The following is a 17,037-nucleotide window of genomic DNA, read 5'->3' as shown; positions in this document are numbered from 1 at the left end:
TCCTCAGATAGGGGTGTTGTAAGAAGTGGGGTTCCCCAAGGATCAGAATTAGGACCACTGTTGTTTTTTTATTTTCATAAATGACATCGATGAAGGGATAGAGGGCGTGATGTCTAAATTTGCAGATGATGTAAAGATTGGTAGAGTAGTTAATGATCGCCGCCAAGCAGAGCTTCTTCAGAATGACCTAGATAGACTTCAGGGATGGTCAGAAAAATGACCATCCCTGGTAAGCTATGCTTTAATCCAGCAAAGTGTAAGGTATTGCACCTGGGGAACAGTAACCCAAAAATAACTTATACACTTGGCGGAGTTTAACTAAAGCCGATAGTGAAGGAAAGGGACTTGGGTGTTACGATACGATACGGTAAGACTTTAAGTTCTCTGAGCATTGTAGACAGGTTGCAAAGGAAGGCCCATGGTGTCCTATCAATGATTTATCGAACAATCGCTAGTAGAGATAAGGACGTCAAAATCCCATTATATAAGACGACACTTGGAATACTGTGTTCAGGTATGGAGACCACACCTAAAGAAATGCATTGTGCTTTTTAAATGGGTCCAGCGTCGGGTAACTCGCCTGGTGAGATCGGCAAAAGGGCGTCCATATGAGGAAAGACTTCGAATATGTGAGTTGCAGAGCTTGGAAACTAGACACCTTACAGGAGACTTAGAGGAGACTTGACATCGTGCTAATATGAGCTGTTGCGGTAATAAATAACAACTCTTAAGGTATGTGCCAGCGTTACACTGACCAATATCATCAGACAAACGCATATCTATATTATCCTTGTTCCCCCAAGTTAGCAGTTTCCCTGAACCCTTAAGGTAGTCTCAATAATACTGGCAAACACCAATGCACCACCTTTGTTTAAATGTCTAACATATCCTCATCGGGTGTGCTTAATTAATATCATTAGTCTCCACATGAATAATAATATTCTATTTACCTCCCCCCCTTCTTAAAATCTGACAATCTGTTGGTGACATCATTAATTGTTGCTCCCGGCAGGCATATCCTGGTTCTAGTCCACCTATCCTTATTACAAAAAAGTATTTTTATTTCCCTAACAATGCAGTCTCCTAATAGAACTAAGTCCTTTTGAACTAGAGCAGTTTGCCCTCGGCTGTTCTGGTCTGGGGCCCGAATCGGGAATGCATAACTTGATAAGTTACTAGAATCTTGAGTCCCTGACAAGCTTCCAGGCAGGCACCTGTTTTTTTTCGATGATTCAAATTCTTCTAGCAATGCACTGAATTTTAAATTTAGAAAAGAAAAGAATTTCCAGGTGAGCTACGATTATCCACTAGGTTAACCTTTCAGTACATTCTACAGGTTCTGCAAACAAAAAAAAAAAAAATCATGATTCACCAGAAATAGTCTTGACTATATCTCTGAGTCATAATACCCTCTGACGAAATTTTCAAGGTGGATCTTGTCATAACCATTGTTAAATTTACTAAATATCACAGAAAGTAACTTTTTAAAAAAATATATTTATAATATTATAAAAATTACATTTACAAACTATTACAGGACAAAAAAAAAACATATCAAAATTAACTTTACAATATATTAAAGAAATTAATTAAAAGCAATTATCTAACCTCTTTGATCTCTGTGCTCTCCCTGCACTTCAGATTTAGGAGCACTAAGAACACCCGTCCTCTCACTACGAATTCCAACAGCGTATTGTTATCTGCATAACAGCATAATGATGCTTGCCAATCTAGATTTTCTTAATGGGTGCAATTTTTAGGCACACATTACACTGATGACTCAGTAGCGTTAGTGCAAAATCAACCAAAAATAAATGTAGGTTTTTCTAAAATTGATTTAATTTTTATAGTCGATAGTACTAAAGGAGTGTTACAGAATTAAGATATTAGAGCCAGTATTTCTTAATGTATACTATTACAATTTATACTGTTTTGAATTCTTGTGCCTGCTAGCCATGCAGGGCCATACAAAGTGGAGCAGTGTACTTGACGCGAATGAGACAAAAGAAAAGGGCCCAAAACTAACCTTAAATCCTGTCTCCACCAGATACATGGCATGGTCCTGCCTGTGCATGGGTAGAAAACACAAGTTTCCAGGTGAAAAAAAATTGCAACCTCCATCTGAGAACAGCTACTTAATTCTGTTTGAAGAAATCTAGAATAATTCTTATTGCAGGTGAAATTCAAACCTAAATCTCTTTGCCAAAACTTGTAATAAGTAACGAATATCTCAGAGAAATAAATATTGGGATTTTAAGTCAATAGCCATAACTTTTTTTCAGTTATTTGGGGGGAGGGGTTCAGATATAAGAGGATTAAACTGAATCTCCAATTTTATGTAGTCAGCCTTGGATAAAACAATTGTATCAGCACTTAAATGAAAAGCAATAGCTATCAGAACAACCCATTATTCCAAAATTCATCACACCTGAATTTAATAAAATTTCCTGTGTACTTCATTACGTAAATTTTATAAAATTCAGATAATGAACTATAGTTTTTTTTTAACTTGTTTGAAAATTTAAGATTAATTCAAGATGTTAACACCACACCATGGATCCATTCTTTGTAATTTTGAACCCTAGCATATACTCCAGGAACATTAGGTCGGCCACATCCAATTCCAAATGATACAACTCCAACTTGGTACCAGCGAGTGTTTTTTTCACAAACAAGAGGACCTCCTCCATCTCCCTAGAAATACAGTCAGATGCATTTGCATGATAAGAAAGTTAAAATTTTTAAGATATATAATTGTACAGTACAGGGACAAAAATTTCTTTAAATCCAGCTATTTATGAGGAGTGTCCAGAAAATAAGACGCACAAGGCTGTTATGTCCATTCATTCATAAATATCATAACGTTTTTCTATATAATCATTGGCAAACCTGTTAAGCCTATAGACAAGTGCGTGAGTAATCATTGTGAAGAAAGTGTGGTTACTGATAAGCATATTGTATAGACGGGTACACCATCTATACAACATGCTTTTCAGGTTAAAATTAATTTCCTGCCAGATACAGTATCATTACAGCCATTCTGAGAAGTGGTGGACAAAGGGGTGGGCCTGGACTATGCAGTGGATGAAAATACCCTACCCATCTGATGCAAACTACCGCTCAGTCTGTATTTCTCAATAATCTTGGTCTGTGAATAGCATCCTCAGTTTATCCAGTGGAGGCAGTAACGGGCTGTTTTAATTGCTTTCTCTTTTGAAAAAGTTCACAATTAGCATGTTAATTTGACACACCCGTCATTGAGTAACATTAGCACATTAAATTGACACACCCGTCATTGAGCACAATTAGCACATTAAATTGACACATCTCTCATTGAATACATTGCCACAGTAATATTTATTTTCTGCTCATAATGATAATAAGTTCAGTAGTGAATATTTCTGTGTTCTGCCTTTGGCATTGAAAACTTTAACAATGCCTTGCACCTTAGAGTTTGTAAGTTTCCATCATTGTCCTTATATTTATTGATGTCACATGCACATAGGTTTATGTGGAATACTTATTGGTTGTTAATGTGCTTAACATCGCTTTCGCTGCCATGTGAAAAAAAATGGCACTTCCTCGTGTGTATATATATATGGGCTTCCTGCTGTACCAATTTGTATCTTATTCGGGACACTCCTTTTAATATTGAAAAAAAAAGTTGTTTTAAAGAAGTGTAATTATGTCATATTGCTGTCTGACACAACATTATTTCTGACAGTGAACTCAGAAAACTTTAAAGATGAAAATAAACATTTTAATGTACACAAGCACCCAAAAGTTAAATTGCAACCATAAATTCTAAGGTAGCAGCAAAAATAGATACTTCATACAATTCCATAAAAACTTTTTGTGGGAGAGTATTATTATAAGGCTAATACACTGAGTTGCAAATGTACATATACCCGTATTGAAACACATACATAATTCAGGAATTATGGAGTTTTTCTTTTATGTACAATCTCTTCAGGGGATTTGGCTCTGAACAGATTGTGGAAGGCTCATGGGATCGAACTTTTCCCAGGATGGTCACATCACAATGAGTACATTGTTAACAGGAGAGACGGTTTTTACAGGGAAGGAATAAACTTAAATAGAAGGGATGCAAGAATATTTTATAATGCTATTTCAGATAGTGTTAGATGGGTTGGAAAACTACTAGTTTTAGGAGGGGTACACAGACTAATAGTTTTAGGAGGGGTACACAGACTAATAGTTTAATAGTAGTTGAAATAGAGGTGAAATCGATTCTCATGCTGCTTTTATTAGGACATAATGTAGCCAGGAAAACAAGATGTGAGGATTAAAAGGCCAGCTGACATCCCTCACAAATAGTTACGATGGATGTGTTACTAGGAGGAAAAAACCAGCGCAGGGGTGCACTAGATCGTACACTAATAACCGAAAACTTAACAACGTTCAGCCTTTCAACTGCGACTAAAGGAAATTTCTGTAGGACAATGTTAGCATTATAGTGAATACATTTGAGGAATTTGGTTATCAAAAGTGGACATTGTAGAGATATCAGAAGCATGGTGCCACTCAAATGCAGAGGACGTGGAATTTGAAAAAGAATGAGAGTACAACGTTTACAGGAAGGAAGGAAAGATGGGACAAGACTCAGGGGGGGTCTTGTCCCATCTTTCCTTCTTCCTTCCTTCTTTAGCTATTCTGAACCTAAATAATGCACAATATCATTCAATGGATTTGCATAGAATTAAGCATTTCTAATGATTTAAAGGATTTACTTGCTCAACTCAATTCAATCCCATAGTTGTATGCCTACAGGAAACATTCTTGTCATCGCAGGTTTTGCCAAAATTCTCAAATTATATCATGTACAGACAAGATAGGCGCTCAGAGTATCTTTCCCATGGAGGAGTAGCTATATTTATTAATTCTAACAACACACCGTCTAGGCCCATCTAATTACAAGCCACCCTAGAAGCTATGGCAGCTCGTATTGCAGTGGATATTTCAGTTACTCTTCTTTCAATTTACATTCGACCATATCTACCATTTCCTATTCAGAACCCGACAAGCTCATTGCACACCTCACAACTTCAATTTGTCGTTTCGGTGATTTTAATGGACACCATCCATTGTGGAGTTCCACTACCATGGACACAAGAGGAAAATGGATTAAAGAATTTATGAATAATAATGATCTCAACTTACTATACTCTGGATTTCCCACCTATATCTACCTACCCACATTATCTACTTCTGTGATTGACTGTTTAATTTGTTCACCATCCATCTTTCCTATCATGACATGTTCGACATTAGCTGATCCCTTTAACAGTGATTATTTTCCAATTATTTGCACATTACAAACAGGGGTAACACCAAATCCTGATCAACGATCCACTTGGAAGCTTAAAAAGGCGAACTGGGATAGCTATTCTGCCCAAATATATCTAGACAGACTTTATGTTCAACAACAACCTTGATGATGATGTAACTACTTACATAACCAATCAGATTCTGACTGCAACTGATGATTCTCTTACAAAATTCAAGACATAGCGCGTTCATCGAAATCACTGGTGGATTACAGATTGCTTCAATACCAACCAAATTTTATTCCAACCAAACAAGAGAAAAACTATGGTTGGAATAAAATCCACAATTATCCTACCTCTAGTAACTTAATCGCTAAAACAGACCCAAAGCAAATCAAATTAAACAGGAAGCGAAATATGCATTGCTTTTGCCTCAACCATCACAAAAGACACTGACAAACGGCTCATATGGAGCCGTTCCAATACTACAATGGAAAGAGGAAGATGTGTCTACTCCTGAAGAAGTTGCTAGTGCACTAGCAGAATTGTTTGTCACAATCTCTGCTTCTGCCAGAACATCAAAGCAGATGCAGAACGGTAAAAAATCAACTTCTCCACGCATCGCTCCTTCCCATTAATAGACTTTACAGAATGATTAAATAGATCTTTCAAGAGTGCTGCAGGCCTAGATTGTGTTCGTTATATGCTGAACCTATCCTCTTCAAATATAGGCTGCAGCATATACTTAAAGAGGAATTGTGTACCTCATTGATTTTCTACAATCGGATCTTCTCTGAAAATGCCTATCCTTCTGCTTGGAACCATTCTTTCATTATTGCCTCACCAAAAACAGTCAGAGATTCTTCCCTGGTTTAAAATTATAGGCCAACATTTCTCACGAGCCGCATTTTCGAAAGGATAGTTCATACAAGGTTCACTTGGTTCCTGAAGTCACTGAATCTCCTGCCATCACCAGTATGGCTTTCGATAAAGCAGATCAACCCTAGACGTACTCATGAAAGCTGAATCTAATATTCGCAATGCCTCTGTCATGAAATGACATCTAGTCATGGTTAACTTAGATTTTGAAAAGGCATTTGACACTACTTGACGTTTTGGTATTATAACAGATCTTTATCATCTAGGACTAAGGGAACAGTTGTCTGAATAATTCAAAATTTCTTGTGCCTGCTTTCTTTTCGGGTCTGAAATAAAAGCATATTCTTTCCAATCCACGTTTTGGACAAAGGCGTACCACAGGGTTCGATACTTAGTTCAATACTATTCGCAATTCGAGTTATCAGCATGACGCGGGATGTTCCAAAATCATCGAAGCTTACATGTTGTGAATGACCTTACCATTTCCTGTCAGTATAAAAATATGAACAGCATCGAACGCAGCTGAAATTTACCATAACCAAAACAGAATCTTGGAATTCACGGAGAATATCGACTATCAGAAAAGAAATGCACTACCACTCACACTTCTCCAAGCTACGGACACTCCATCCTGATCTTGAACTACAAATAAACAAAATCCCAATCTCCCACTTGTGTATACCGTTAGATTTTGGACTGATCTTAGACAGCCAGCTAAACTTCACTAATTTAAAACCATTTGTCTAAAGCATTTTAATATACTTCATTCGGTCTCGTCCATGTCATAGGGAGCTGATCCGTATACCTTACTACACCTTTACAAGTCTCTCATCAGTTTACGACTAAGTTCTGCCGTATACATCTGCTAGGATAAGCAAATTTGAACGGCTAAACGTCATCCAGCACAGTGCTCTGAGGAAAACCCTGGCATCTTTCTTTCAAGACTTCTCCAGTCCAAGCCTTTAAGCATATGCGCATATGAGATCCGCCATTAGAACTACGCAGAAAAACATTGCTGTCTCATTATGCTGACACGGTTGACCTTTGCAGGCGAATACACTAGTCGATTGATACTGGCTGAGACATCCAGGAACACCCGACTTGTCGAAGCATAGGTCAAAGTGGGGCGTTGAAGCTGGGCCCCTCAACCTTCACTCCATGCCTGAGTTAGTCGGTCTCAGTCGTAGATAGCAAGGTAATCTCAGTCGTAGATAGCAAAAAACCCAGTCTCTGGGTTTTTTTTACCAGTAAAACAGGCAAATCGTCCAGAGAACACATGCAATTTACAGACACAAATACAGGTTTATGTAATGAGTTATTATATAAGGTGACCCTAATATAATAATTTGATTTGATTTGATTTTTGTACCCTCCCCCAACCACTAGAAACTTTCCGAATTTCCATGGGTCGCAGCACGCACAATCACGCCGGATTTCTATGATGATAGCCTGAAAACTAGGCTGTGGGAGTTAGAACCTGGTGAGGCTAGCAGGAGGTAGCAGGATTACTGAGAGGTCCCCCTCACCACGTACAGGTGCCCACGTCGAGGGGGTGTTGGACCTGATATAACTTCTGTTTTCTGCCTTTTTACCGGAGTGGCATTATCAGGTTCAACAAATTAAAATTATTTTATTACAGTCACCCAGAATTTCTTCTATATACCCACTTATGTAAAGTGCATGTGTAAATGTCACGTATTCTCTGGTCGATTTTCCTGTTTTGCTGGGCGAAAAAACTCACGTTTCTGGGGATTATCAAGTTCAGCATCTAGATTTTGAGGTAGGCGCCAAGGAATACTTTTATCAGAATTCACAGCTTTTGATGTGAAAACATCTTTGGCGGCACCAACTTTATTTTTCGACTGAAGCAAGATCAATTGGTAACGAAATTTTTTTACGGAAATGACGTCACTTCCTAAATTGGGCTAACAATACCAGCTCAGTCACTAACGTTGAATCGGTAGAGTAAGTAGCGGGCGTGAGAATAAAACGTTATATCGTTTGTACTAAGAGAAGGAAATGGACCCACTTCTTAAATGACGCCAATGATGCTAACTCAGTCTAACGTTGATTCGGTAGAGTAAGTAGCGGGTAGTAATATTATTCAAGAATAAAAGTCACCGAAGGAAACTTCTCGTGTCGACAAAAGAACGAGTTCAAAAAATACAGAAAACGAAAAAAAAATTCAGAGTTTAATGAAATCTGCTTCTCAAGATTTTGATCAACATCAACCTTCTAAGTGGCGTAAGTAAGTAGGGGGCGTGAGCATAAAACGTTACAGTGTTCATAACTTCGGTTCTAGCTGTTAGATTTTAATTGCTGTTCGATTAAACAGTTAAAAATTAAAACGGTTTTGATTTAAGAACGCAACAATAAAAAAATATATAAAAATTATATAAAAATACCAAATCTAATTTCAGTTAACAAGCTATAAGAGTATTTCGAAGATGATTAAAACTCCAGCTGAGCGAAATCGAGAGAATTATGCAAGAATAAAAGCAATCGAAGAAGCTTCCCATGTCGACAAAAGAATGAGTTCAAAAATATAGAGAACGAAAAAAAAATGCAGAGTTTAATAAAATCTTCTTCTCAAAACATTTATCAACGTCTACTTTCTACATTGACTTCTCATCAAGAAATTGGACCGTCAACATCACGAAATATATTCAAGAACTTCCTAAGATTTCGATCCATCCAGAAGATTTGAGTTCCAATCAATTGCCTGAGGATTTTCAACTGATTCCTGAACCGGCTATACAGAGTATTCTGGAACAACCAGCTTCGATTGCATCATCCAAAAAGAAACAAAATCATATTTCATCTTAATCGCCTGTTGTAGATCCTCCGCAGGTTTCAGCAGTAGTCGAACATGAAATCATTTACAAGAACATCGAACTTGACCGTAACTCATATAAAGAACTTGAACGACAATTTTCTGAAATCGCATTAGTAAATGCTAGTACCGACGGTTCATTTTAAATTCTGATTCTTTGAGTATCTTACAGGCTTTATTCTCGGCGAGATATAATCCTCACTCAGTTCTGTCTCAAGTTCAGCAGAAGCTCCTCTCTCTCTCCATAAACATGAATACGATAACCGCTTATGCTGGATTGACAGCCGTATTGAGATTAGGGGAAATAATAGTTTGGCTGGCACCGGCAGCCAAACTAATAATTCCTGCCAGTCAGTCCCCTATATAGACTACACGCAAATTATACATCAAAAGATACAATCCTAATGGCAGGATTCATGGAATAGACAGACTAAAAATTAAAAAAAACATCATATAAAGCCTATAATTTAACAAGGGCAATCTAGTCTGCTCAGGAATCGTAAAGAGGAAGTTGCTCTTGCCTGGATCCGCAGAGGACACAGTCATCTTACATATTCATATTTTCTGAGGGCTGATGACCCTCTTATGCGTGAATCCTGTGACACAGTTTTATCCCAAAGACATATTTTAATCAATTTCCGAGATTTTAATGATATGCATTTTATCGCTTTTAATCGTGTGGCAGCCTTTTACACTCAGTCAGATTTTATCCGACAATGACAAGGTGTCAGCTATTTTTACTTTTTTACAGCTTACTAATTTATATACATATATACAGGGTGTCTCAAAAATATTGGTAAAAACGTTTAGGGGAGGTAGGTAATATCGAAAGGAATGTGAATCGCATAGGAACCCATAACCGGAAACGTCACGGGAAAGTAGTAGCAGAGGCACAAGAAGCAGAAATGATACAAGACAGTAATTAGTGGCAAACATTTATTTGACATAATATTAACAATGGAGTACGAGATGGATGCATTTCATGATGTTACAACAGATGCTCGAAGGTTCCACCATGAGGCGCGATGCATGCGTGACACCGACGCAGCATGGATTGGCGGACACAGCCGAACACACCCGGAGTTTCTTTGGCAGTAGCAGCAGCGCAGACGAGTCTCGCCACGAGATCCATTTCCATCTCCACAGGCAATTCATACACGATAGATTTGAGGGCCACCACAGAAAGAAATCAAGGCTCGATAAATCATGTGAGCGTGGGGTCCAGACAACGGGTCCACCACGGCCAATCCATCGACGCCCAAAACGCCTGTTCAAATGGTCACGAACGCATCTTCCATAATGGGCAGCGCCCTGTCATGTTGAAACCAAATGTTGTGTCTCACATTTGCTGGAACATCGTCAAGTAACCCTGGTAGAACTTGTTCAAGAAAGATTCGATATTTAGTGGAGTTCATGCGGGATGGTAACAGGTATGGGCCGACTAAGCAGTCACCTACCATACCTGCCCACACATTTATTGCGAAGCGATGTTGTGCCGTATGGGGGCGCACACCGTGTGGACCCTCTGCTAATCCATACACTAGGTGCATGTCTGCCAGCTCACAGTTCGTATATCGATGCATGCTCTTCGTGCGGCGACTACTGCTTGAATAAGTAAACCAGATATTTTCCCTCTCGCGAACTGATGAACAGCTGCGTGTACCGACTTACGGTGACGTTTCCGGTTATGGGTTCCTTGCGATTCACATTCATTTCGATGTCACCTACCTCCCCTAAACGTTTGTACCCATATTTTTGAGACACCCTGTATAAAACAAGCCATATATTTTTAGAATACATACCGCCTTTTAAACGTATAGTTAAATGTTTGACCATGTCACTGAAATCTATTCCTTTCTTGAAAGTTACTTTAAAGTTACTGCAATCTACTTTTACCGCATAATAGCCATTAATAATAGCCCATTGCGGTTAATGATCCAGAAAATTTCTATACCATATCATGTTTTTTTTTTTTTTTTTTTTTTTTTAGGAGCATTAGCAACTAAGGCCATATTGCTCCGGGGATATGCGGTAGAATGACTACCGCATATCCCCCTGACCTTTCCGCATCCTCCGTATTTGGTGGTGACGGGCTCGAACCCCGGTCTAATCAAGAAGCGTGTCCTATGCACTGCCGCTGCTGCCACCCGGCTACGGAGGCGCCATATACCATACCATACCATAACATACCATACCAATGCCAAACCTAAGCGCAATTCAGTAGGCAAACAACAGAGAGTCATGGAAACATTTCGCTTGAACAATTGCGAGGTCCACCAAAACGCAAAGCATCTGGAAAAATATTAGTAAAATATATAACAAATATCCTCTTTCACAACTATCAATACCGAATGTAAATCAGAATGACGTTTCACTGCCTCAAGACATAGGACTAACACTCTCGAAGAGTTTTTTTCTCAAACCTCTGCCGTATCCTCATACTCACCAAACTTTCAGGAATTCAAGTCCTTTGCTGAAAAGCAGATCCTAAATTTTGACGGCTTGCTCTTAACAGCTCAAGATCTAGTGCTGTTGGACCTGATGGGGTTCACTGTTCCTTGTAAAAGAGCTGAGCGAAGAGTCGCTTCAGGTTTTACTCCTTCTATATAACCAGATTTTTACAGAAAATACTCTTTCTGATACCTGACAATATTCATATGTCACAGCATTATTAAAACCAGGCAAAGATTCTATGAATCCACATCACGATCGGCCTACTGCATTCACCATCTGTATGGAAAAAATGTTAAACTCTCGTCTTACCTGGTCGCTGAGCAAATACAACCTTATCAGTTCATCCCAATGCGGCTTTCATACAGGTTGATCAACTTTAGACCTCTTGGTTCAAACGGAAACCCAGATTCGCAATGCTTTCGTAAAGAAGGAACCTTCGACTACAGTTTATTTAGACATCGAAAGCTTTTGATACAGCTTAGCAATATGGAATTCTCCATGATCTATACACATTAGGCTTCAGGGGCAATATGCAAACATTTTTATACAGATCTTTCGGAAGCGGCGGTCTTTCTAGGTCCGCAATCTCAGACGTAGATAGCACGGTTTTTTTCACTGAAAATACTGAGGTTTTTAGTCCAACAAAGCAGGCAAATCAACCAGAGAACATAAGCAATTTACGGACACAATACATGTGGGTAGTTGAAATGAATTTCTAGGTGATTCTAATGTAATAGTTTTATAATATAATAGTTTATAGTTTTCCAGGTCCGCATTCAATCCGCCCTCTCTCTCTCTCTCTCTCTCTCTCTCTCTCTCTCTCTCTCTCTCTCTCTCGTAACTTCATCCAAGAAAAAAGTGTTTCACAGGGCTCAGTTTAAAGTGCCACTCTGTTCATTAAAAAAATCAACTCTGTAAATAATATCATTTCACACACTCAGTTTACTACATTATATGCAAATGATTTTAGCCTATCATGCCGCTCCCAAAACATGAGAATTATTGGGAGGTAACTTCAAGGTACTCTTAACAGAAATACAACGTGGGCAGATAACGGTTTTCGCAACTGTCGCAGATCATTTCTGTAGAAGACGTAATCTCCATCCTGACCAAAATCTGAAGTGGGCAACTACAACATACCTGTTCTTACTATCCAATTTCTCCGCTTAACCTTACATAAAAATTTGACCTTTCTTGATCACATCAAACAACTTAAAACTACCTGTTTCAAGAAATTAAACATTTTGAGAGTATTATCAGCTGCATCATGGGTGCTGACCATCATACACTTCTTCATTTATATCGTGCTATCGTTAGATCAAGGTTAAACTATGGATCTTCAGTATATAACTCTGCTAAACTTAGCATCTTGAGGATTTTGGACCCTTTTCACCACAGGGGCCTAGGCATTGCTCTTGGTGCGTACCGCACATCTCTTGTCCAGAGCCATTACGCTGAAGCTCACGATCCTTCACTCTTCAGTGGAGGATCATGAATTTCAGCTTTGATAATTGACAGCTAGACCTTTCTAAAATAGCCACCACTAGTTCCACTGCTCCTTCATGGGAGCAGTTTTCTGTCCTGCAGCATATGATCTCTCCCATCAAGAGTGGGGGAAAACTATTCTTTCTCCACAGAATATAAAAAAAAAAACAAAAACTCATAAATCAAAATCTAATTGCAATATATGAATATTATACTCGAATATACACAGGCGATTTCAAAACTGACCATCATGTCGGCGTGGCTGTTTTTCTTCCATCATTCATAAACTCCAGCCAGTTAGAGTACAGCACCTTTAGAATGCAGCATCTTTACTGATGGACTATATGCCATACAAATGGCTTTGGAAACTATAAAATTGCACCAGTTTATACACATATTGTTATTTTTACTGACTCTCTCAGTGCACTTCTCACTTTACAGCAACTAAGGATACGTCACAATTACTTACTTGGCAATATTTATAACTTGCTGACTGATTTAGCTAAGGATATGAAAGTAGTAAAATTTGGTTATGTCGCTAGCTGTGTTGGTCTAACTGGAAATGAGAGTGCTAACCATGCACCCACATTTACTGTGGAACCAGTTGACGCTAATTTCAAAATCCCTTTCACTGACTATAAAAGTCTCGTAATACGTCGAAGTATAAATCACTGTAAACCATCTGGCAAAACCAAGAAGGCAACAAACTCCTTCAAATTAAACCGCATCTTCAGTCTTGTCCATCTAGCTTCCGCTCGAATCGAAAGGAAGAAGTGACGCTTTGAAAGACTACAAATAGGATAATTTTTTTTTTTTTTTTTTTTTATGTAAACCCCAAACACGAGACGTATTAGAACCTATAGTACTTAGTACCGTGCTTGGGTTCGAGGTTGAGAAGGCGAAAGAAGATATTTGTTGACATTGGACTTGAACTTCTGTAGACTGTAATTTTCAGGAAAGACATATGAAGGAAGGTTGTTCCAGAAAACGGCAGTTGAATGAATAAATGAGGAAGACGAAAAGTTGGTTCTGTGGGTTTGAAGTTGGACAGTAAATGGATGTTGGATGGTGGCGGCACGTGTTCGGACTGTTTTGAAAGAGAGAGCGGGAATTATAGAAGCCAATTCAGAAAAACAGTGCCCATGGAAGAGGCATGCAGCAGAAACAGTACGTCTATGAGACAGCGAGTGGAGAGACTCTGATAGAGATGAATCATTAATTAACATAACTGCCCTCTTCTGAATGGAATCAAGAAGCCTGAGAGAGGTTTTGGGGGCACCACCCCAGCTGTGGGAACAATCCGCCCATGGCTGGGGGGGATTTGCGATTTATACAGAGTGGGCAGCTGTTTGGAAGAAAAGTAACGCTGAGAGCGAAAGAGAAAACCAAGTTTTTTAGATGCAGAGGAAGCAATATTTGTAATGTGCTTGTGCCAAGAGAGATTAGAAGTCAGGGTAATCCCCAAAAGAGATATATCATTTTGCCTAGAAATCGGAGCGTCACTAAAGATAAGCATAGGAGCAGAAGAATCCTTTTTGCGAGATATAAGACAAGACTGAGTTTTAGAAAGATTGAAATCAACTAAGTTGTCTTTGCCCCACTGGAGATCGGCATTTTAGGAATTGGTAGCAGATTTTCGAGAAGTTGAAGCTGATTGAGCAGGACAAGGTTTCTCAAAATGGAAAGTGGAATGGAATGTGCTATCATCGACAAAACTATGGATAGGATTTCCAGTCAATGGAAGAAGGTCATTAATATACAAGAGGAAAAGAGTGGGAGAAAGAACTGAACCTTGGGGGACACCAGCATTAGTGGAGAAGTTAGAAGACAGAGAACCATCTACCATCACCCTCAGTGAGCGATCAGAGAGAAAACTGGATAACCAATTACTAAATACAGTTGGCAAACCATAAGATGGAAGCTTGTTTAGAAGACCTTTATGCCAAACACGATCGAAAGCCTTTGAGATATCAAGAGCAACGACTTGTGTTTCACCGAACTTATGTTTCATTGAATTAGTCCATAAATGAGTAACATAAGCCAGAATATCACCAGTGGATCGACACTGACGGAATCCATACTGGCGATCGTTGATCAGACGGAAGGTTTCTAGGTAGTTTAAGAGTTGGCGGTTAAATAGGATATATACACCTTACTCACTTTTATCTTCTTTCTTCCTCAGATCTGCCTTTCTGCCCGAACTGCCATGCTCAAGTCACAGTCCAGCATATCATAGTTGACTCCTCTCTCTATAATGGAGTACGGAAAACCTCATTTTTATCAAGTGATGCACCCGAAATCATTCCTACTTTGCAACAAATTTCAGACAACAGATCTGACATTAATGCAGTTTTCACTTTCCCAAAAAATAAAATGCTATTCTATGACAGAATATAATGATTAAATCCCAAATAATACACATCTCACTTTTAATAACACCTGATATCTCCTACCATTGTTTGGCGCATTATGGCCTTTAGCTGCTGTTGTGACGTAAAACCTCCACTAATAACAACAACAACAACCAAATGATAGGATAAATAGGGTTGTTATAAATGGTGAGTCATTCAGGTTGATCCGTATAACAAGATGGATCCCTCATGACTCGTTGTTAGGTTCCTATTTCTAATTTTCATAAGCGATATTGATCAGGGTATCCAAAGGAAGCTATCAATTAATATTTGCTGATGATTTGAAGTGTGATTAACAATTTGAGATAGGTTATGATGCTTCTAAAAAGATCTGGATCTGATGCACATATGGTCCAAAAATGGTGGCTAAAAATGTAATGTTTCTAAATGTAAGGTGTATTCATTTCTAAATGTATGCATTTGGGAACAAAAATTCTGGAGTCATGTACAAGTTGGGGAGGAGCTAAAAATGAGTCAATACAAAAAAAAAAAAAAAAAACAGTTTGAAAAGTGTTACTATTCAAACTGACACGAGAAATTTCCATGCAGTGTAAACTGACAGCTAGGAACAGCAGATTGTCATATGGTATCCTTCATGATTTATAGGAACTTTGCTAGTAGGGAGAAGGACATCATTATTTCTCCTTACAAGATGGTTAGACTGCATTTGGAACATTGTATGTATGTCTGGAGACTGCATTTTAAAAAATGACAGAACTTCTGGAGAGGGTTCATATTAGAGCAAGAAGGACAAATCGATCCAGGCATGAAAGATGACTTAGAGGATGTGGACTGCAAAGTGTGACAACTAAACATATAAGGGCAAATCTGATTGATATGTTTAAAACAAACAAAGGGGTTGAGTAAAATAATGAAGAAGGGCTGTTTCCCCCCCCCCTGTCAGTGAGATATGAACCAGGGAGTATAAATATAAAATCTCTGAACAGCAGATTGTCAAACACTTGGATAAGTTGCCTCTCATTATGGCAGTGAGTTTGGCTTAATCCAAAACGGAATTGGATGGTTATCTCACCTCATCAGAATCAGAACAACATATATATAATTTGTTTACTTTATTTTGTTTTATTATTTTTTGGCTAATGCAAAAAGTCTTCTTCCTCACATCGTTTTCCCTTACTAGTATTAAAATGCCACTTTTTTTTTGTTTTGTATCACTCAGTAACCTCTATGATTTCTATACAGAATTTCAAGGCTTTTAATTCAAATATAACTACGATGAGAAATGAGCTTAAAACCACTGGAAACCGGACATGAGAGAAGCTTTGGATTTGAAAACTAGCACATATGCGCATATCTTCGACACAACTAATGAACAATGAAGAGAAAATGGAGTGAAAACTGCAATAACTGAAATGAGGAAGAATTTCCACTTATTGCAACATCTTGCATATGGCATTTTTCAGTCCCTTTGCCTGTCTCAGAACTGGAAATGAGTGTCATTAAGTTTGCCTTCGGCTTTTTAATATCATTCATCAGTAAGATGATATAAGAAATCTTTATTGTAGCAGCACATAAATACGCTGTATTTTTGCAGTTAAACCCTTCATACCATATGCTGGAGGCTTGAAATCAGTAATTGAGAGAGTCATATAAAAGGGGTGGGTCAGGATAAATATGATTTTAAACATCGAATATCTAAGAGTTATGATGATACTTATGATATTAA

The 17,037-nt window shown here is 38.3% G+C and overlaps 1 protein-coding gene across 2 annotated transcripts in view; it reads right to left on the bottom strand.

Moving 5' to 3' along the window:
* Positions 1 to 1,874: 1,874 nt before the first annotated feature.
* Positions 1,875 to 17,037, bottom strand: part of LOC150083147 (trypsin-3-like) — a 77,989-nt gene continuing 62,826 nt past the window's right edge. Inside the window, exon 7 of one of the 2 annotated variants that reach the window (XM_090377074.1) lies at positions 1,875 to 2,694. In XM_090377074.1, the coding sequence (XP_090233200.1) occupies positions 2,533 to 2,694 (162 nt within the window). In that variant the 3' untranslated portion in view covers positions 1,875 to 2,532. The remainder of the gene's footprint in view (positions 2,695 to 17,037) is intronic. The other variant, XM_090377073.1, reaches the window with a different exon arrangement.

Source organism: Mastigoproctus giganteus, chromosome 7 (assembly GCF_048544385.1).
Source record: "Mastigoproctus giganteus isolate SK-2022 chromosome 7, ASM4854438v1, whole genome shotgun sequence".
Lineage (NCBI taxonomy): Eukaryota > Metazoa > Arthropoda > Arachnida > Uropygi > Thelyphonidae > Mastigoproctus > Mastigoproctus giganteus.
Note: the sequence above shows the minus strand (reverse complement) of the source record. Positions and strands in the feature narration are given on the sequence as shown.